Source organism: Bufo bufo, chromosome 9 (assembly GCF_905171765.1).
Source record: "Bufo bufo chromosome 9, aBufBuf1.1, whole genome shotgun sequence".
NCBI classification, from domain to species: Eukaryota; Metazoa; Chordata; class Amphibia; order Anura; family Bufonidae; genus Bufo; species Bufo bufo.
Genome location: NC_053397.1, coordinates 90,183,847 through 90,207,799, shown reverse-complemented (window position 1 = coordinate 90,207,799; position 23,953 = coordinate 90,183,847). Strand labels below are relative to the sequence as shown.

Genomic DNA, 23,953 nt, shown 5'->3' with positions numbered 1-23,953 from the left:
TCCAGGTCCACTTTAAGTTCCCAGTCCTCCCCTGATAACACAGGATGACACCATTCACAATAGGTGATGGACACAGCTTATCTACTCCTACTCCCTGTACAATGACCTCTGCACAGGTCATACAGCATGTCTATAAAACTGTTCCATAAGCATCAATGAACATTTCCTATCTATTGTGCCTGTGGTCCATGTGGCTGTTGTAAGGCATTTCTCTAAATGCTGTTAGTGGCAGCTTAAGCAAGATGACTGACCCATAATCATGTACAAGAAATAAAATTAAAAAGTCTCCAATTAGAAAATGTACGTGTTAGAAAAAAAAAAATTGTTAAAAATGCTGGTCTGGATCTGAAACATTGCATTATACAGTATATTATACCATCATCATGGAATATACTAATGTAGAATAGGAAGTCACAGCTAAGACAATACCCCGTCAAAGGGGAAATAGACATGAATGGTATGTATAAATTGTGTAATCACAGGGTACCACCTGCATTAAAACGTAGCCTTTATTCTATAATACACATATAATAACTAACTCCCATAACAAAACACACAAAGAAAATAAAAATAAAAACAAAAATCAACACTTTGTCTGGACGTGTATCTGGTGCTCCAGGAGACTATTGGTGGTTAGTTAACAGGCAGTATGGTTCCTGCAGAGCAGTCGATTTGTAGGCAGGATAGCTGGGTCTGACCGCGGTCCCCTAGATGATGACCTAATCTGAGCACAAAAAAAAACAAGAAAGATATACAGGGAGTGCAGAATTATTAGGCAAGTTGTATTTTTGAGGATTCATTTTATTATTGAACAACAATCATGTTCTCAATGAACCCAAAAAACTCATTAATATCAAAGCTGAATATTTTTGGAAGTAGTTCTTAGTTTGTTTTTAGTTTTAGCTATTTTAGGGGGATATCTGTGTGTGCAGGTGACTATTACTGTGCATAATTATTAGGCAACTTAACAAAAAACAAATATATACCCATTTCAATTATTTATTTTTACCAGTGAAACCAATATAACATCTCAACATTCACAAATATACATTTCTGACATTCAAAAACAAAACAAAAACAAATCAGTGACCAATATAGCCACCTTTCTTTGCAAGGACACTCAAAAGCCTGCCATCCATGGATTCTGTCAGTGTTTTGATCTGTTCACCATCAACATTGCGTGCAGCAGCAACCACAGCCTCCCAGACACTGTTCAGAGAGGTGTACTGTTTTCCCTCCTTGTAAATCTCACATTTGATGATGGACCACAGGTTCTCAATGGGGTTCAGATCAGGTGAACAAGGAGGCCATGTCATTAGATTTTCTTCTTTTATACCCTTTCTTGCCAGCCACGCTGTGGAGTACTTGGACGCGTGTGATAGAGCATTGTCCTGCATGAAAATCATGTTTTTCTTGAAGGATGCAGACTTCTTCCTGTACCACTGCTTGAAGAAGGTGTCTTCCAGAAACTGGCAGTAGGACTGGGAGTTGAGCTTGACTCCATCCTCAACCCGAAAAGGCCCCACAAGCTCATCTTTGATGATACCAGCCCAAACCAGTACTCCACCTTGCTGGCGTCTGAGTCGGACTGGAGCTCTCTGCCCTTTACTAATCCAGCCACGGGCCCATCCATCTGGCCCATCAAGACTCACTCTCATTTCATCAGTCCATAAAACCTTAGAAAAATCAGTCTTGAGATATTTCTTGGCCCAGTCTTGATGTTTCAGCTTGTGTGTCTTGTTCAGTGGTGGTCGTCTTTCAGCCTTTCTTACCTTGGCCATGTCTCTGAGTATTGCACACCTTGTGCTTTTGGGCACTCCAGTGATGTTGCAGCTCTGAAATATGGCCAAACTGGTGGCAAGTGGCATCTTGGCAGCTGCACGCTTGACTTTTCTCAGTTCATGGGCAGTTATTTTGCGCCTTGGTTTTTCCACACGCTTCTTGCGACCCTGTTGACTATTTTGAATGAAACGCTTGATTGTTCGATGATCACGCTTCAGAAGCTTTGCAATTTTAAGAGTGCTGCATCCCTCTGCAAGATATCTCACTATTTTTGACTTTTCTGAGCCTGTCAAGTCCTTCTTTTGACCCATTTTGCCAAAGGAAAGGAAGTTGCCTAATAATTATGCACACCTGATATAGGGTGTGGATGTCATTAGACCACACCCCTTCTCATTACAGAGATGCACATCACCTAATATGCTTAATTGGTAGTAGGCTTTCGAGCCTATACAGCTTGGAGTAAGACAACATGCATAAAGAGGATGATGTGGTCAAAATACTCATTTGCCTAATAATTCTGCACTCCCTGTATTCACAGATATATGCACCATATGTGTGTATACTAAATCCACTGTGTCGTAAAAATAAGAGAAAAAAGAGAGGTATTCTTATGATAACTTCACGGTTGCTGCTTGATGTTCGTATTAGTGCACTCCTGCAGCGCAGCCGTGTATTGCGATGCCAGTATGCAGTCTTGGTATAGATATATAATCCCAAAATGTACTCACATTGGATCCATTGGGGCACTGGCGCTGACCACCATTGGCCAAGCCGGACGATGGTGGGCTGTGGTCTATTTATCAGGACGCCAGCAACCACCACCTTCCAAGTCAGTCAGGATACGCAAGTACCATATTGATTACAATTGTCTCTGACATGGTGCACACTAATCAACTCGGCCGTACATAATTGGCAGGCACTACACAAGTGCTTAAATGGACATGGTGCAGTGTCCAAGTGTCTGTGGTTGAAAGGGGAGTATATGTATCCCCTAGGTCTATATAGGGCTTTGACCCTATCTATTGTTGTATTTTGGACTGTATTATCCAGAGTATTGATTGGTAGTGCATGGCTGTGATTATTGGCAGCCTGACACTGGTGACAATTTTACTGCAATGTCATCTATGATGAGGAAGATTGTATCCTATTCATATTAACACTGATGCCCATCAGGTTATTAAACTGATATATCCCCTGATGAGCCCAGGTCATTAAACACGTTACTACCCCTTTTTCTACACTTTTTCTGTCTATTTACGAGTAGTCTATTTTGGGGGGTGCCCTTGCACTTACCACAAGGGACCACCTTTTACTATCTTAAACTGATATATCCCCTGATGAGCCCAGGTCATTGGTACGGGCGAAAGGCGTAGGGATTATATATCTATATTTAGAGTACATCTTGGGATTATATATCTATACCAAGACTGCATACTGGCATCACAATACACGGCTGCACTGCAGGAGTGCACTAATACGAACATCAAGCAGCAACCGTGAAGTTATCATAAGAATACCTCTCTTTTTTCTCTTATTTTTACGACACAGTGGATTTAGTATACACACATATGGTGTATATATCTGTGAATATATCTTTATTGTTTTTTTTGTGCTCAGATTAGGTCATCATCTAGGGGACCGCGGTCAGACCCAGTCCAACTGTCATCAAACAGGGACAAACTAGGGTAAGACAGAAGGTTCCTGAACACTGGATCGCCCTTATCAGGGCGGCTATTCCGTTTTGTAGGCAGGGCTTAAATACCCTAGGGTCACACCTACTTACCCCTACTCTATAGCAGCTATCCTGCCTACAAATCGACTGCTCTGCAGGAACCATACTGCCTGTTAACTAACCACCAATAGTCTCCTGGAGCACCAGATACACGTCCAGACATAAAGTGTCGATTTTTGCTTTTCTTTTCTTTGTGTGTTTTGTTATGGGAGTTAGTTATTATAATGTAGAATAGGAGATAGCTCTAAAGTTTCTTGTTTCATAGCTGAAATCTTATCTGGAGGAAATTCTCATGTAAACATTCTTATTTCTAATAGGATAAAAAATAATTTGTGGCGGTGCTACCTGAAAGGTACGCAGGAGTGCTTTCTCCTGCCTGATTAACAGCAATGACTTGAAATGCACTGGTTGTGAATGGGACCTGACAGGAAAGTCCTGGTGTTGTGCAGATGATGCTTCCACTATCTATTGCCATCACCCGGTACTCATCTGCATATGGTGCCTCTTCCCATGAGATCAACATTTTTCCTTCCATGACTTCGAGTGGTTTCACTTTGGGACTGCAAGGAGCTAAAGCATAAAATGAACACAAGATGACTACAAGTAATGGATCCTTCACTGACATATACCATAAACAACATCTAGAATGTAGGGTGTTGATAAAAGGACATACAATTCTGTTGGTTTAGAAATCGAGACATTTAATAATTAGTAGTGTTGAGCAAATCGAAGTGTCCAAAGAGGATTTCAATCCAAATTTCAGAGAAAGTTCAATTTGCTGCGAAGCCGAATTTCCTCGTGTTTCGTGGTAACGAATCAAATTTACCTGAAATGTCAGTAACAAAAAAATCATACTCATCTCATCCGTTTGAGCTCAAAGAGCCTGCCGCTGCCATTTTGATTGAAGATCCCCCGCGAAATCTCGTGCACGGTGACATCATCACACGCCGCATGAGATCTTCAATCAAGATGGTGGAGGCGAGTGTGATATATTTATTTTTATTATAGACGTTCATATTTATTTGGATGCCACGATCGGTGATGAACTCAGCATCTGAGAAGTACAATGATGAGGAGCTGCGCAATCGCAGTCATTTCACCCACTACTTGCAAACAAATGCTCTTCGTGATAAAATAATTCATCACAAAGCAATTTTTTTCCCGTAAAATTCGGCCAAGCAGCCAAATCGAATTTTCAAGAGCTTTGCTCAGCTGTAATAATTAGTTTTTGGTTATTATTGAGATAATTATCATACAGCACATGCGATCATACAGTACATCTCCAGCCTATTCACAGATCATTGAGGCTGTTATCCCGTACATTTGGGGGCATTTTCATGTCTATTCTAGTGCACGGCTGTTTGCTGTATGCTGGATTACTAACATTTTTATACTCTTATTAATGGAATTCTTTGACTGACGCATTATTTGGGCCCCAATGCAAAGTGTATGAAATCTCCCCATTTTCATGTGCTATATCGGTGTTACTTATGTGAGCCTCCTCAGATACCAGGGCCTGGGTGCCACTGTGCCCTGTGCAAGTCCTATAGCTAGGACTCCTAATATAGTCTATGTTCTATGTCTTATATATGATTCAAGAAACGGGGGCACATCAGAATAGAGATAAGAGTGCCGGCACACGGTATAAAACACACTATGTAGTTCAAGAGAGAAAAGAATACTGAGATAATAGCCGCACATCTAAAAAAGTATCAAATTTATTATGGACAACAGACACAACAAGAAATAATTAAAAACATTGTATACAATGAATCTGGGCCATGTGCGCAAATCATATACACATGCCCTCCTGACTCACCACAACACCATGAACATTCCCCCACACATACAAATAGATAGAGAAGTAAAGTGCATGTAATCCATCAACAATAAAATTATTGGAGAGCTGTAATACTTATCATTAAGGATGACGTAGTGGGGGTATGCGTGGTGGTGGTCAGGAAACAATCCCAAAGCGTATCGCCCGGCTCTGCTGGCTTCCTCAGGGGTGCCTGTTCCTGAATGCCACAGTAGATCCTTATGTATGCACATAATAATTACAGCAGAATCTGACATGAGCCGTAAGAGAGCACTAGCCATAATTCACTGGTAACGGCCTGTATAGCGGCCGGAAATTATGCGCACCCATGTGCGCCGCCGAGCCGGCGCGTCCTGCGTTCCAAAACCCGGAAATAGCAGGGCGCGCATGCTCACAAGGCGCACACTGCGTGCCAAATGCCGGAATGGAAGAGGCCCCATGTGCGCCGCCGAACAGGCGCGCCCTGCGTTCCAATCCCCGGAAACAGCAGGGCGAGCATGCTCACAAGGCACACACTGCGTTCCAAATACCGGAAGTACTCCGGAACTGTTGGAATCAGCATAGGCGCATAAAAAGACAATAACAAAACAAAAATTGAATAATAAGAAAAGGGAAAGAGGGAAAAAGAGAGGAAATGAATAAATAAAAAAAGAGAAATTATAGGGGCCATTTTTTACAAACATGGAGCCCCTTTCCAATAATATTGTGACAGTCCACTGCTACATATCCATGCAATGGATGGATTTTTCATTAATTTCAGGTTAGATTTAGTAATATGGTGTTTTCTCTTCCTTTTTCTTCTTTCGTTTTTCTTCTTTTTCTCTTTTTTTATTTATTCATTTCCTCTCTTTTTCCCTCTTTCCCTTTTCTTATTATTCAATTTTTGTTTTGTTATTGTCTTTTTATTATAATTTTTTCCCCCTTACTTTGTTGCTATGTCACCTTGCCCGCGGGACCTCTTCCCTGTATGCACCTATGCTGATTCCAACAGTTCCGGAGTACTTCCGGTATTTTGCACGCAGTGTGTGCCTTGTGAGCATGCGCGCCCTGCTGTTTCCGGGGATTGGAGCGCAGGGCGCGCCTGCTCGGCGGCGCACATGGGGCCTCTTCCATTCCGGCATTTGGCACGCAGTGTGCGCCTTGTGAGCATGCGCGCCCTGCTATTTCCGGGTTTTGGAACGCGGGACGCGCCGGCTCGGCGGCGCACATGGGTGCGCATCATTTCCGGCTGCTATACAGGCCGTTACCAGTGAATTATGGCTAGTGCTCTCTTATGGCTCATGTCAAATTCTGCTGGGTTGCCCCTCTTCCGTTATCGTCTCCTCACCTTCTCCTCCCATGACCACCTACATGGAGGGTTGTCGCCCCCATGTCCCACTCTGCCGCCTAAAACACAGGTGATTTTGATTCCATTTGTAATTATTATGTGCATACATAAGGGTCTACTGTGGCATTCAGGAACAGGCACCCCTGAGGAAGCCAGCAGAGCCTGGCGATACGCGTTGGGCTTGTTTCCTGACAACCACCACGCATACCCCCACTACGTCATCCTTAATGATAAGTATTACAGCTCTCCAATAATTTTATTGTTGATGGATTACATGCACTTTACTTCTCTATCTATTTGTATGTGTGGGGGAATGTTCATGGTGTTGTGGTGAGTCAGGAGGGCATGTGTATATGATTTGCGCACATGGCCCAGATTCATTGTATACAATGTTTTTAATTATTTCTTGTTGTGTCTGTTGTCCATAATAAATTTGATACTTTTTTAGATGTGCGGCTATTATCTCGGTATTCTTTTCTCTCTTGAACTACATACTATGTCTTATATATGGCCTCAGAGCTTCTCACTGAATCAAGTATTGCAGAACAAATTGATGCCCATTAGCAACGACATATCTATTCCCTGTTCAAATGTCTTTTCGTTCATTTAGTCATATATTATATTAAAGAAGCTGTTCAGGAGTGTGATACTGATGGCCTGTCTCCATGATGGACCATGAATAACAGATTGCCTGACACACCTCTGCCGATCAGCTGCTACCTTTTAACTCCTGTGCCGGAAGTCCGTGCTGGAACTTCACAACTCCATATATTGTGTATGGAGCTGGTAACTGCAGCACTTCTGTAATTCACTTTAATAAAACGCTGTGGTGTCCAACCCCACTGCTCTGATATTCATGGACTATCCTGAAGATAGGCCATCAAAATCCTGGACAACACCTTCAAATAGGTTATCCAGTGATTGATAATGATGACCTATGCTCATTTTGAGATTGGTGGGGGTCCGAGTCCTGGCACCCCCGCCGATCAGCTGTTTCAGAGATCTGGGGAGTGCAGCCAGCTCCTCGCAGCTTTCCAAGCACAGCGCCATATATAGTATAGTGGCTGTGCTTAGTATTGAAGCTCAGCCCATTCACTTTAGTGGGGCCGAGCTGCAACTAGGCCATGTGACTGATGTATGGTGAAGTCACATGGCCTAGGAAGAGGCCGCAGCGCTCACGGAGCATCTGGCCTCTTCTAACAGCTGACCGGCAGGGGTTATAATTATTATTATTTATTTGAAAGCACCATTAATTCCATCAAGAGGGGGTTACAAATACATAATATAAAATACAATAAACTAAAAACTATGAACTATTATTGACTGTTACAGAGGGTGTTCCGGGTGTCGGACCCTCACCAATCTGATATTGATGACCTATCCTGAGCATAGGTCATTAATAATAATTACTGGATAACCCCTTTAAGAAAATGATCATATATCTGTTTATTCCACAAAGTGATAGACAAATATAACATGTAAGCTCATGTGTATCTTGCCATACAGACCTGTACGACCTGGTATGGGAATGCTTGGGTAACTGGGTCCTGCTTGGTTCCGAGCAGTTACTGTAACATTATAAATTGAGCTACATGGCACAGGGATGTAAAAATCCATGTATGATGTCCAGTAGGAATTCAAAACAAATGCAGATTCTAGATCGGTTCCAATTTGCCCCTGGATTGTGGCCATATAATCGGAGCCACAATTACTCCCATTCCAGGTTATCTCCACTTCCTGAGGTTTCACACTGCCATGGTAAATTAAAGTGTCCACTTCACTTGGAGGACAGGGCACTGTGGAAAAATAATCAGGAGAGAGGAAAATAAAAATGGACGCTTACGAATTACTACCATCAGTACTAAGTTAACCAATGTACAAATGCATTTAGCATAAAGGTAGATTAGATACTTTACCATAAGTAGACAATATATAGAATTGATCATTCAAATGTGAAGCTGTACCTTGTCTATAGCCAAAATGATCATAATTATTTGTTTTATGCCCTTACAGTCATGACCGTAAATGTTGGCACCCCTGATATTTTTCAAGAAAATGAAGTATTTCTCACAGAAAAGTATTGCAGTAACGCATGTTTTGCTATACATATGTTTATTCCCTTTGTGTGTATTGGAACAAAACCAAAAAAGGGAGGAAAAAAAGCAAATTGGACATAATGTCACACCAAACTCCAAAAATGGTCTGGACAAAATTATTGTCACCCTTTCAAAATTGTGGATAAATAAGATTGTTTCAAGCATACGATGCTCCTTTAAACTCACCTGGGGCAAGTAACAGGTGTGGGCAATATAAAAATCACACATGAAAGCAGATTAAAAGAAGAGAAGTTCACTTAGTGTGTGTCTGCGTGCGCCACACTAAGCATGGACAACAGAAAGAGGAGAAGAGAACTGTCTGAGGAATTGAGAACCAAAATTGTGGAAAAATATCAACAATCTCAAGGTTACAAGTCCATCTCCAGAGATCTAGATTTGCCTTTGTCCACAGTGCGCAACATTATCAAGAAGTTTGCAACCCATGGCACTGTAGCTAATCTCCCTGGGTGTGGACGGAAGAGAAAAATTGATGAAAAGTGTCAACGCAGGATAGTCCGGATGGTGGATAAGTAGCCCCAAACAAGTTCCAAAGATATCCAAGCTGTCCTGCAGGCTCAGGGAGCATCAGTGTCAGCGCGAACTATCCGTTCGACATTTAAATTAAATGAAACGCTATGGCAGGAGACCCAGGAGGACCCCACTGCTGACACAGACATAAAAAAGCAAGACTGCATTTTGCAAAAATGAACTTGAGTAAGCCAAAATCCTTCTGGGAAAACGTCTTGTAGACAGATGAGACCAAGATAGAGCTTTTTGGTAAAGCACATCATTCTGCTGTTTACGGAAAACGGAATGAGGCCTACAAAGAAAAGAACACAGTACCTACAGTAAAATATGGTGGAGGTTCATTGATGTTTTGGGGTTGTTTTGCTGCCTCTGGCACTGGGTGCCTTGAATGTGTGCAAGGCATCATGAAATCTGAGGATTACCAACAGATTTTGGGTCGCACTGTTATGCCCAGTGTCAGAGAGCTGGGTTTGCGTCCGAGATATTGGGTCTTCCAGCAGGACAATGACCCCAAACATATGTCAAAAAGCACCCGGAAATGGATGGCAACAAAGCGCTGGAGAGTTCTGAAGTGGCCAGCAATGAGTCCAGCTCTAAATCCCATTAAACACCTGTGGAGAGATCTTAAAATTGCTGTTGGGAAAAGGGGCCCTTCCAATAAGAGAGACCTGGAACAGTTTGCTAAGGAAGAGTGGTCCAAAATTCCGGGTGAGAGGTGTCAGAAGCTTATTGATGGTTATAGGAAGCGACTGATTTCAGTTATTTTTTCTAAAGGGTGTGCAACCAAATATTAAGTTAAGGGTGGCAATAATTTTGTCCAGCCCATTTTTGGAGTTTGGTGTGACATTATGTCCAATTTGCTTTTTTTCCCCTCCCTTTTTTGGTTTTGTCCCAATACACACAAAGGGAATAAACATGTGTATAGCAAAACATGTGTTTGTCACAGCCAGACAGCTGAGAAGCGCTCACAGGAGCTTCTCAGATCCTCCTCCTTGAATTTCTTTGTTTTGGTTTAGTTTCTCATCTCGTTAGTCTATCTCAGCTGTCATGCAGTTAGACTGATCGCTACCCTTTAAGTTCCTCCCCATAATGCAGTAGTGTGCGGCTGATACAACTTCCTGGAGTGTGTGTGCATGCTGTTCCCAGTTCCCTGTTCCCAGTCGTCATCCGTCTGCAAGATAAGTGCTGTTTATGTATTTATGATTTTGTCTTTTCTGGATCCAGGTGACCCTGACTCTCTCCGTGTCAGTGTAGGGAGCCGGTGGTCGTGTCCCTTCACTATAGTAGGGTCTTCAGGTAATAGATAGCCGAGGAACGTGGATATGCGGCCATCCACCTTTGGGGTGTTCGCATAGGCTGAGCAGTGAGGGAGAGCGGCAGGTCTATTGCAGGGGTCTCCCTTTGTTCCTTAGTTGTGGATCCAGAGAGACATTGTTTATATGGTATTGTCTTGTTTCCTGTACACCATCCGTGACATTATCAGCCGCCAAAACCGTCTCAAGCATGGATCCGGTTTCACTTTTGGCTGAACGCTTTCAGGGTCTTTCTTTGGAGGTAGCTGATCTCCGTAAGACTTTTTCTCAGTTTCAAGTGACCGGTTCAGCTTGCGTTCATGGAGTTTGTGCTGAGCCTAAGATCTCGCTCCCGGATACGTTCTCCGGGGGTAGTGAGAATTTTGTGCGTTTTAGAGAGGCTTGCAAACTCCATTTTCGCCTTCTTCCCCATTCTTCTGGTGATGAAGAACGGAGGGTGGGGATCATTATATCGCTGCTCAGGGGTAACGCTCAGTCCTGGGCCTTTTCGCTGCCGGAGGGGGCACGGCCCCTTCGTTCAGTGGATGAATTCTTTTTTGCCCTGGGTCAGATATATGATGATCCGGATCGTATTGCTCTGGCTGAGTCTAGACTACGTCTGTTATGCCAGGGTAAACAATCCGCAGAGATATACTGTTCAGAATTTCGGAGATGGGCAGCAGATACGGGTTGGAATGATGCTTCACTCCGAAGTCAATTTTGCTATGGTCTTTCAGAGGGATTGAAAGATGCATTTGCCTTTCATGAAAGACCTACCTCCTTGGATTCTGCTATGTCTCAGGCTGTTCGTATTGACAGGCGTCTTAGAGAGAGAGGAGAGATCTCTCCTTCCTGTCATACTCAGTCCCGGGACAGTGCAGCGGTCTCATTCTGTGCACAGGGGTCTCAGTCGCTGTCAGCCCCTTCTGAGCAGGAGTCCATGCAGCTGGGGTTGATTGCCTCTGACAATAGAAGATTCAGCCCGCAGGGGAGGGTTTGTTTTTGTTGTGGAGGTATAAATCATCTGGCAAATGTTTGTCCCTCTAGGAGATTCAGGCAGTTTTCTGGGAGTAATAAAGAGACAAAAAGGAAAAAATCTTTTAAAAATGTTCCGTCTGTTACTATTGGCAGGGTTGAGGCGGAAATTGAAGGTTTTCCGTTTGCTTGTAGTTCCCGTTTTGTCCTGCCTGCTAGGGTGGCGCTAGAGAGCAAGAGCATTTTTTGTGAGATTTTTGTGGATAGTGGAGCAGCTGTCAACCTCATTGATAATCAATTTGCAATAACTCATGGTTTCCAGGTATGCACTTTGGGAAAGGATATTCCTGTTTTTGCTATTGATTCAGCTCCACTTTCTCAGAAATCATTAAAGGGCATAGTTCACGATATCCGTTTAATTGTGAGTGATGCTCATGTTGAGGATGTGTCATGTTTCGTCCTTAGCGGTTTGCCTACTCCTCTAGTGTTGGGGCTACCCTGGCTCACTAAACATAACCCCACCATTGATTGGCAAGCGAGGCAAATAAATGGTTGGAGTAACTTTTGCAGAGAGAATTGCCTCATAACATCTGTTTCTGAGGTTTCTACTAAGACTGTACCACCTTTCCTCTCTGAATTTTTGGATGTCTTCTCTGAGAGTGGAGTTCAGGGTTTGCCTCCGCACAGGGAGTATGATTGCCCTATTAATCTCATCCCAGGCGCCAAGCTGCCTAAATCTCGTTTATACAATCTCTCCCAACCTGAGAGGGTCGCTATGCGGGCTTATATCTCTGAGAGTCTGAGAAAAGGACATATAAGACCCTCGAAGTCACCTGTTGCCGCTGGTTTTTTCTTTGTTAAGAAAAAAGATGGTTCTTTAAGACCTTGTCTGGATTTCAGGGAGCTGAACAGTATCACTATTCGTGATCCTTATCCGCTTCCTCTGATCCCAGACCTGTTTAACCAGGTTGTTGGGGCTAAAGTCTTTTCCAAATTAGACCTAAGAGGGGCATACAACCTGGTTAGGGTCAGAGAAGGAGACGAATGGAAGACGGCTTTCAATACCCCTGAGGGCCATTTTGAGAATTTGGTTATGCCTTTTGGTTTGATGAATGCCCCAGCCGTTTTTCAGCATTTCGTCAACAGCATTTTTTATCATTTAATGGGAAAATTTGTATTAGTGTATTTGGATGACATTTTGATTTTTTCTCCTGATTTCAAGACTCATAAGGAACACTTACGTCAGGTCTTGCTCATCCTGCGGGAGAATAAATTATACGCGAAACTGGAAAAATGTGTGTTTGCGGTTCCAGAAATCCAATTTCTGGGGTTTCTTGTCTCCGCTTCTGGTTTTCGCATGGACCCCGAGAAGGTCCGCGCTGTGCTTGAGTGGGAGCTTCCTGAGAATCAGAAGGCGCTGATGCGTTTTTTGGGCTTTGCCAATTATTACAGGAAATTTATTTTGAATTATTCCTCTGTTGTTAAACCACTCACTGATATGACCAGAAAGGGGGTAGATTTTTCTTCCTGGTCGGTAGAGGCGCGTAAGGCCTTTTCTAATATCAAGGAGAGTTTTGCTTCCGCTCCCATCCTAGTACAACCTGATATTTCGTTACCCTTCATAGTTGAGGTTGATGCTTCTGAGGTAGGGGTGGGTGCGGTCTTGTCTCAGGGTTCCTCTCCTGCCAAATGGCAACCGTGTGCCTTTTTCTCAAAGAAACTCTCCTCCGCAGAGAGAAATTATGATGTGGGAGATAGGGAATTGTTGGCCATCAAGTTGGCTTTTGAGGAATGGCGCCATTGGCTAGAGGGAGCCAGACACCCTATTACCGTGTTTACTGACCATAAAAATCTGGCCTACTTGGAGTGAGCCAAGCGTCTGAACCCGAGACAGGCCAGATGGTCTTTGTTCTTTTCAAGGTTTAATTTTGTTGTTACGTTCCGCCCTGGGGTTAAGAATGTGAAGGCAGATGCCCTGTCACGTTGTTTTCCGGGAGGTGGGAATTTTGAAGACCCGGGTCCCATTTTGGCTGAAGGTGTGGTGGTCTCTGCTCTTTTTCCTGAATTGGAGGCAGAGGTGCAGGCAGCCCAGTCAGAAGCTCCTGATCTTTGTCCTCCTGGGAGGTTGTTTGTGCCTCTCGCTTTGAGACACAAGATTTTTAAAAAACACCACGACACGGTCCTTGCTGGGCACCCGGGGGCAAGAGCCACACTGGATCTCATCGCTCGGAGATTCTGGTGGCCTGCGCTTCGTAAGTCGGTTGAGGGTTTTGTGGCAGCTTTCGAGACTTGCGCTCGTGCCAAGGTCCCTCATTCACGGCCATCAGGTCCTCTCCTTCCTTTGCCCATTCCTTCCCGTCCTTGGACACATCTGTCCATGGACTTCATAACGGACTTGCCTCGTTCCTCGGGGAAGTCTGTGATTCTGGTGGTGGTGGACCGTTTTAGCAAAATGGTGCATTTTATCCCTTTTCCTGGTTTGCCCAATGCTAAGACACTGGCGCAGGCATTTATTGACCACATTGTCAAATTGCATGGGATTCCTTCAGACATAGTCTCTGATAGGGGCACGCAGTTTGTTTCCAGATTCTGGAAGGCTTTCTGTTCTCGCTTGGGGGTTCGGTTGTCATTCTCTTCTGCTTTCCATCCGCAGTCGAATGGCCAGACAGAGCACGTCAATCAGAATCTGGAGACATATCTGCGCTGTTTTGTGGCGGAGAATCAGGAGGATTGGTGTTCTTTTTTGTCCCTTGCTGAGTTTGCTTTAAATAACCGTCGTCAGGAGTCCTCTGATAAGTCACCATTTTTTGGTGCATATGGGTTCCATCCGCAGTTTGGGACTCTCGGGAGAGGGCTCTTCTGGTTTGCCTGATGAGGACAGATTCTCCTCGTCTTTGTCATCTATTTGGCAAAAGATTCAGGATAATCTAAAGAGCATGAGTGGGAGATATAAGCGTGTGGCGGATAAGAGACGTGTGCCTGGTCCGGACCTGAATGTTGGTGATCTGGTGTGGTTGTCTACCAAGAATATCAAATTGAAGGTTCCCTCCTGGAAGTTGGGTCCTAGGTTTATTGGGCCTTACAAGATCCTGTCTGTCATCAATCCTGTTGCCTACCGTCTTGATCTTCCTCAGACTTGGAAGATCCATAATGTTTTTCATAAGTCCTTATTGAAACCTTATGTTCAACCTATTGTACCCTCGCCTTTGCCTCCTCCTCTGATTATGGTTGATGGAAATCTTGAATTTCAGGTCTCTAGGATTGTGGATTCTCGTCTTGTCCGCGGTTCCCTCCAGTACCTCGTTCATTGGGAGGGTTATGGTCCTGAGGAGAGGATGTGGGTCCCAGTGATGGACATTAAGGCCTCTCGTCTCATCAGGGCTTTCCATAGGTCCCATCCTGAGAAGGTGGGCCCTGAGTGTCCGGAGTCCACTCCTAGAGGGAGGGGTACTGTCACAGCCAGACAGCTGAGAAGCGCTCACAGGAGCTTCTCAGATCCTCCTCCTTGAATTTCTTTGTTTTGGTTTAGTTTCTCATCTTGTTAGTCTATCTCAGCTGTCATGCAGTTAGACTGATCGCTACCCTTTAAGTTCCTCCCCATAATGCAGTAGTGTGCGGCTGATACAACTTCCTGGAGTGTGTGTGCATGCTGTTCCCAGTTCCCTGTTCCCAGTCGTCATTCGTCTGCAAGATAAGTGCTGTTTATGTATTTATGATTTTGTCTTTTCTGGATCCAGGTGACCCTGACTCCCTCCGTGTCAGTGTAGGGAGCCGGTGGTCGTGTCCCTTCACTATAGTAGGGTCTTCAGGTAATAGATAGCCGAGGAACATGGATATGCGGCCATCCACCTTTGGGGTGTTCGCATAGGCTGAGCAGTGAGGGAGAGCGGCAGGTCTATTGCAGGGGTCTCCCTTTGTTCCTTAGTTGTGGATCCAGAGAGACATTGTTTATATGGTATTGTCTTGTTTCCTGTACACCATCCGTGACAGTGTTACTGCAATACTTTTCTGCAAGAAATACTTCATTTTCTTGAAAAATTTCAGGAGTGCCAACATTTACAGCCATGACTGTAAGGGCATAAAACAAATAATTATGATCATTTTAGCAAAAAACATGGACAGCACACTTTGTGCTATCCGCATCCATGTCTTTTTCTTCAGTCCAACAAAAAAAGATAGAACATGTCCTATTCTTGTCCGTCTTGCGGACAAGAATAGACATTGTTACAATGGGTCCGCAAAAAAACTGATGCAACATGGACATCACACAGACATTGTCCATATTTTTGGCAACTCCTCTATATTCTCAGCGCTAATAAACACTGGTAATATAGTGGAGGAGGTAAGTGTGCTGTGTTACTGTACACTTACTGTCATCACTAGGTAATGGCAGTCCCAATCCTCACTCTCTTCCCTGGCCTTACTAACTAAGACAGAAAGCAGGGAAGAGAACCAAACTAACAGAGCTGCCAGTGGTCTGTGACAGCAAAAAGTCAGATAGGCAGGGAGATGGACAGTGATATTAGGGCACAAGTACATGGTCAGGGACTGGGCAGTGACAAGAGGCAGCGGGGGGACTTTGTATGTTACACACAGGTGTCTTCAGTGCTCAGTAGAAGACTGAAGATGGACTCTCCTAATAATGCTGATTTAGAGCTTTGCTGAGAAGACTCTTTATGCAGCATCTTTTTCTAATAAAGTATATTAGAAAAATGTTTAACATCCCTGTCCCTGCACTATATTAAAAATAAAATGAAACAACAGTTACACTTTAAGATCTCCTGGCTTTATCTCATAACAACTAGAGGGACTTAGAGATATCACAGTATACCTAACAGTTCATAGACTGTGCCACTGGGACCCTCCCTGCCAACAACAGTCAGTGGCATCCCCTTCAGGTAACACAGTTATGGCACTAATTGGGACTCATCCATAAGATAAACTAAAGTAGGATTTTTAATGCAAATACTGCAATTAAAAAATATACTTAAAACTTACCTGCGCCAAAACCAATGGGCGTAGTATATGAACTGTTGCATTCTAGGAACTTTGCCAACACAGAGAAGGAATACGATGCTCCACAGGCTAGATCTGGGATGATACAGCTTGTATTTTCAGTGTCACAGATATACACCAAGTCTTCGTCATGTTTTACTATCGCATCATAGTTCAATGCACCTTTGCTTTCCTCCCAAGATAACATGGCGGAGTTGTTTTCACAGTTTATATGTACTGCAGCATTCTCTGGTAGACAAGGGGCTGTGACAAATATACATGTAAAATACATATACTATCATTAAAATCACTTCTTGTCAGAGCATTAAACCACAGACAATGGTTTTGTCACTAAGCAACACTATTCACAAACATCCCACACTGCATGTATAATACTACACTGCGTGTATAATACTACACGGCATGTATAATACTAGACTGCTTGTATAATACTAGACTGCTTGTATAATACTACACTGCGTGTATAATACTACACGGCATGTATAATACTACACTGCGTGTATAATACTACACGGCATGTATAATACTAGACTGCTTGTATAATACTAGACTGCTTGTATAATACTACACTGCGTGTATAATACTACACGGCATGTATAATACTACACGGCATGTATAATACTAGACTGCTTGTATAATACTACATTGCATGTATAATACTACACTCCTTGTATAATACTACACTGCATGTATAATACTAGACTGCTTGTATAATACTACATTGCATGTATAATACTACACTCCTTGTATAATACTACACTGCATGTATAATACTACACTGCTTGTATAATACTAGACTGCTTGTATAATACTACACTGCATGTATAATACTACACTCCTTGTATAATACTACACTGCATGTATAATACTACACGGCATGTATAATACTAGACTGCTTGTATAATACTACACTGCTTGTATAATACTACACTGCTTGTATAATACTACACTAAGTGTATAATACTACACGGCATGTATAATACTACACGGCATGTATAATACTACATTGCATGTATAATACTACACTCCTTGTATAATACTACACTGCATGTATAATACTAGACTGCTTGTATAATACTACATTGCATGTATAATACTACACTCCTTGTATAATACTACACTGCATGTATAATACTACACTGCATGTATAATACTACACTGCTTGTATAATACTACATTGCATGTATAATACTACACTGCATGTACAATACCACACTGCATGTACAATACCACACTGCATGTATAATACTACACTGAATGTATAATACTACATTGCTTGTATAATACCACACTGCATTCCTAATACTACACTGCTTGTATAATACTACACTGCGTGTATAATACTACACTGCATGTACAATACCACACTACATGTATAATACTACACTGCTTGTATAATACTAGACTGCGTGTATAATACTACATTGCTTGTATAATGCTACACTGCGTGTATAATACTACATTGCTTGTATAATACCACACTGCATGAATAATACCACACCGCATGCATAATACTACACCGCAAGTATAATACTACACTGCATGTATAATACTACACTGCTTGTAAAATACTAGACTGTGTGTACAATACTACACTGCATGTACAATACTACTCTGCTTGTATAATACCACACTGCATGCATAATACTACACTTTGTGTATAATACTACACTAAATGTATAATACTTCATTGCTTGTATAATACCACACTGCATGAATAATACTATACTGCATGTATAATACTACACTGCATGCATAATACTACACTGCATGTATAATACTACACTGCATGTACAATACTATACTACATGTATAATACTACACTGCTTGTATAATACTACATTGCTTGTATAATACCACACTGCATGGATAATACCACACTCTATGAATAATACCACACTGCATGCATAATACTACACTGCTTGTATAATACTACATTGCTTGTATAATACCACACTGCATGAATAATATCACACTGCATGCATAATACTACACTGCAGGTCTAATACTACGCTGCTTGTATAATAAAACAGTGGTAAAACATTTCTCACAACTTTATCTCTCCAAAGTAGTCCTAGAAGGACTGGAACAGACAGATCTGGATTGGATGGGTAAACTACTAAAACTCAAGTTAGACTACCACCAGGTTTTCCGAGACTTTTAGGCAAGGGCTACACTGTGACACTGCCCTTTTTGCACGGTATGCTAGGCCATGTGATGTCACATTCATCAGTCGTAAGGCCTAAGAGCACCACAGCCTCATTGAAGTGAATGGGACTTAGCTGTGATACCGGGCACAGCTGCGACACAATGGATGGCGCTGTGCTTGGTGAGCTGAGAGAAGGCCGCGGCACTACGCAAGCTTCGGTTCTTTCTCAAACAGCTGATCAGCAGGGTTCCCGGGTGCCAGACCCCCACCAATCAGATACAGAGGATAGGTCATCAATGTAAAAGTCTCAGAAAACTCCTTTAAAGGGAGTCTCTCACCAGTAAATTCACTGATAAACCAGACACAATACTTTGTAGGTCTAGTTCAGCTGCATGTAATGATACCTTTAACTTAGTGACCCATTGCTTCATTCTAAAGAAAAATAGCTTTTAATCCACATGCAAATGAGACATTAAGAGCACTGAGGGCGGGCCCAAGCCTTGCTCCTCCTCTCTTACCCCCCCCCCCCCCCAGTCTTGGCTGACAGGGACAGTTTTCTGCATAGTTATTTTGCCTTCTTGTCAATCAAGAAGGAGGAGCAAGAGTGTACAGAGTGGCTTGGGCCTCAGTGCACTTAACTGAGTACGGTATGCATCACTCCCTCCTTTTCTGTATTTTTAATACTATACCGATGGAGGTTCTAAGGCCCAGTGATTTCTTCCATGCAATGCCCTGGACAAGAGGTTCACACAGTTTACACATTAGAATACAATCATGGCGATATTGTGCTACTGTAGCACACCAGGAGTATTTTCGAGATACAACTCACACACCACAAGATTACGTATATTATTAGTAGGAGTATACTGATGTGTGGCGTAACCACCCCATGTTTGACCTGTGGCCAGGGGCGTAGCTATAGGGGGTTCCGGAGAAGCAGTCGCTACCTGTCCTAAGGGGGCCTAAAGAACCTTGTGCTGCACAAGAAGACACCGGTATTATAGAAAGTGCATGCTGGTCAAGTTACACCTCTGGCTGGAGGGAAGGGGTTAGGTCAAGAATTTGGCATGGGGGGTGCCATTTCAGTTTTTGTCTCAAGCAGCACAAAGGCTATGGTGCTTCCTGGCCACTGGCCATAAAGCACTGAGGGAAGGGGGGCCCAAGCTGACCTCTTGGACCAGGGCCCATGAGTCTTTAGCTATGCCTCTGCCTGTGGCCCATCACCAGGAGCGGTATTTTATGGTTGTTGCCATTCAAAGGTTCCTATTTCATCTCCATGGCTTATGGACACAATGCCAATCATTACTTGATAATTGTGCATTGATGTTCCTAATGCTCTCTGACTGATCACTAGGTTTACGTACGGTACAGCAGATTATTACTTCGTAGAGCTTACCTGTGATTAGAACTATGGAGGAGCTGGCATTACTTCGGCACCTCTGTCCTACAGCTTCCACTTTTACATCATAGAACATTCCACAGTTTAAGTCTGTTACCCAGCAGTTGGTATTGGTGCTATTACAATATGTCTCCGATCCTCCAGCCTCAGCGGCTGTTACGTTATACATAATTGCTCCCTCACTCGCTGACCATTCAATAGAAGCCATGGAAGTTGGACAAGGTGTGGTGTAGGTGACCAAGAGTGGAGCACATGGAGCTGGGAAACCAATGAATATCATTGAAATGGTTGAATAAGTCTCAATTATAGTTACATCAGCTTTTGTTATTGGATAGTAGTGTTTTTCATCTATTCCCTTTTAAATACAGTAACAGGGCAGAACCACGTCACACATTACAGCATACAGATTAATGCTTTGGGATTACTAATCTAATCCAATATCCACTGTACCTTAAAGGGAATGTCTCATCTGAAAATGACCTATTGCAGTTTTCTTTCCATGTTACTATCTATATTTAAATAATTGTTTAATCATTTATATAATTATATATATCATTTTCACACAAAATATGTTAAAAGGCATCTGTCAGCAGATTTGTACCTATGACACTGGCTGACCTGTCACATGTGCGCTTGGCAGCTGAAGGCATCTGTGTTGGTCCCATGTTCATATGTGCCCGCATTGCTGAGAAGAAGTATATTTTAATATATGTAAATGAGCATCTAGACGCAACGGAGGTGTCGCTATTACACCTAGAGGCTCAGCTCTCTCTGCAACTGCTGCTTCCTCTCCACTTTGATTGACAGGACAAGGCAGTGAAAACACCATCATGCCTGGCCCTGTCAAACAAAGTTCAGAGGGCGTGGCAGCTGCAGAGAGAGCAGAGCCTCTAAAAGTATCAGCAACACCCCCGTTGGGACCAACACAGATGCCTTCAGCTGCCAAGTGCACATGTAAAAGGTCAGCCAGTTTCATAGGTACAAATCTGCTGACAGATGCCTTTAAAGGGAACCTGTCAGGTTGAACATGGTGTCTGAGCTGCAGGCAGCATATTACAGGGCAGGAGGAGCTGAGCAGAATGGTATATAGTTTAATGGGAAAAGATTCAGTAATTCAGTATTTTACTGATTTAAATTCCTGCTCATTCTGGGCTTTGAAGTCATGGAGGCGGTCCTATCAGTGATTGATATTGACTGATAGCATTCCCTCCATGACTGTGTATGCAGAGATAGCTGTCAATCACTGATAGGACCACTTCCTGGAGTTCAGTCACTGATAAGACCGCCTCCTGGACTTCAGTCACTGATAAGACCGCCTCCTGGACTTTAGTCACTGATAGGACCGCCTCCTGGACTTTAGTCACTGATAGGACCGCCTCCTGGACTTCAGTCACTGATAAGACCGCCTCCTGGAGTTCAGTCACTGATAGGACCGCTTCCTGGACTTCAGTCACTGATAGGACCACCTCCTGGACTTTAGTCACTGATAGGACCGCCTCCTGGACTTCAGTCACTGATAGGACCGCCTCCTGGACTTCAGTCACTGATAGGACCGCCCTTTTGAACTTCAGTCACTGATAGGACCGCCTCCTGGACTTCAGTCACTGATAGGACTGCCTCCTGGACTTCAGTCACTGATAGGACCGCCTCCTGGACTTCAGTCACTGATAGGACCGCCTCCTGGACTTCAGTCACTGATAGGACTGCCTCCTGGACTTTAGTCACTGATAGGACCGCCTCCTGGACTTTAGTCACTGATAGGACCGCCTCTTGAACTTCAGTCACTGATAGGACCGCCTCCTGGACTTCAGTCACTGATAGGACTGACTACTTGACTTTAAAGCCCAGAATGAGCAGGTAATTAAATGTATAATTTACAAGTTTTACTGATTCTTTTCCCACAAAACTGTATATCAATCTGCTCAGCTCCTCCTGCTCTGTAACATGCTGCCTGCACCTTACATTGCATTTTCGTGGTGACAGATTCCCTTTAAGACTTCCTATCTTTTTTGAGAACAGCTGAATGGACCATAGGCACAATGGACAGGAGCTGACCCTATTGACTTCTATGGGAGGGTTTTTTGTAGGAATGCTCTGTGACCTGTGCAGAGGTCAGGAGGGAGCGGATAAGCTGTGATAGCACCTATTGCGAATGGTAGACCCTTTTCTTATCTATATAGAGGTGTTACTTGTCATCGTAATTCTACCTGTGATGATAATGGCTACTGAAAAGTTACCTGTACAAAATGGGAAATCATTACCTATTATTAGACCTAATGGCCATTGTAAAAATGGCAGGATTATATAATTATAATTTTTTAAATATAGTGACATTTAAAAAAATAAATAAAATAAAACCAAAAATAAAAGAAAAATATGTTTAATATAAAAATGTAATTTAAACAATAGGTCATTTTCTGCTGACGTTCCCTTTAAAGGGGGTCCCTTTAAGACAACTTATTCCCTATCCATAGTCATTATCATCTGATCTGTGGGGGTCCAACTGCTGGGGCCTCCTGCTGACCACGAGAACGAGGATCTGTGCTAACAATCAATTAAAGTGGCAGACAGGCATGTATGTTCTCCACTCCAACTCTATGGGACTGCGAGGTATAGCCAAGTACAAGTGCTACCAATGGCAGCCCCTAGAGCTGAATGGAGCTGTAGTGCGCCTATGTGACTGCTACGCCATTCAAACAAGGGAGCATGGATCACTATGTCTGTGATCATCAGGGGCCGCAGCCAGTCAGACTCCTACAGATCAGACACTTATGCCCTATCCTGAAGATAGGCGATAAGTTGTCTTACTTGGACAACCTTTTTAAACCCTTCTACCCCAGAGGTTTTTTTGCCTTTGCGTTTTAATTTTGCGCTCCCTGCCTTCCCAGAAGCATAATTTTTTATTTGCATAGAATGTAGTGGGAAATGGAAAAAAATTCCAAAAGTGGTAGAACTGGAAAAAAACAAAACACAATTTTGCCCCAGTTTTATGGCTTTTTTTTTTTTTACGGCATTCACTATGCGGTAAAACTGACTTGTGATCCTAATTCTCCAGGTCAGCATGAATCCGGTGATACTACATATGTATAGTTTTTCTTGTGTTTTGATACTGGGAAAAAAAAAAAAACTTGAAAAAATTTACTTTTTGATCGCTTTTTATTTCATTTTTTTTGTGGGAGGAGAAGAAAATATCAAATTGGACATTTTGACACGCTTTTTTAGTTTTTCCTTTTCCATATAGGATTAATACTTTTATATTTTGATAGTACGTGCGTTTTCGCACGCATGCTTATGCGATTTTTTTAACTTTTTTTTATCTCAATTGGGGAAATGTTGATTTGAATTTTTATATATTTTTAATTTTTAAAAACTTTATTTATTTATTTACACTTTTTTTTATAGTTCTCATAGGGAAATATAGCAAGCAATCATTACAGCAGGCACCCATAGCTAATGTCCACGACAGGTGGTAATGCCGACATGGACATTTAACCTCTTAGATGCCGTGGTCAAACCTGACCATGACATCGGAGTGCGATTATTACCAGAAGCGCGTTCTTCCGGTAATGCTTCAGCTCCCCGTGTGGTGATCGGAGGAGCCGGAGCTTGTGGGCAGCAGCCCCTGTCATAGGACCTATGTATGGGTTCAGAGCTGGATAACCCCTTTAAGTATATAGAGGAGAACTATTGTGTTTAGAATTTAAGTGTATTCTTTATGAAAGTTTTCCTGAGAGAGCCACATCCTGTGAATGGGAGTTTATGGAGAAATGTGTCAGTAGACTGCTGAAGTTTCCAGGAACATATAGAATTTTTACTTTCCTATAAATTTTACAAATAC

The 23,953-nt window shown here is 42.8% G+C and overlaps 1 protein-coding gene across 2 annotated transcripts in view; it reads right to left on the bottom strand.

Moving 5' to 3' along the window:
- Positions 1–23,953, bottom strand: part of LOC120978784 (fibronectin type III domain-containing protein 7-like) — a 59,239-nt gene that overhangs the window by 4,729 nt on the left and 30,557 nt on the right. For both annotated transcript variants that reach the window (XM_040407130.1, XM_040407131.1), the window contains 4 exons: positions 20,113–20,373; positions 16,550–16,810; positions 8,169–8,456; positions 3,860–4,084 (listed from right to left, as the gene is read on the bottom strand). In XM_040407130.1, the coding sequence (XP_040263064.1) occupies positions 3,860–4,084; positions 8,169–8,456; positions 16,550–16,810; positions 20,113–20,373 (1,035 nt within the window). The remainder of the gene's footprint in view (positions 1–3,859; positions 4,085–8,168; positions 8,457–16,549; positions 16,811–20,112; positions 20,374–23,953) is intronic.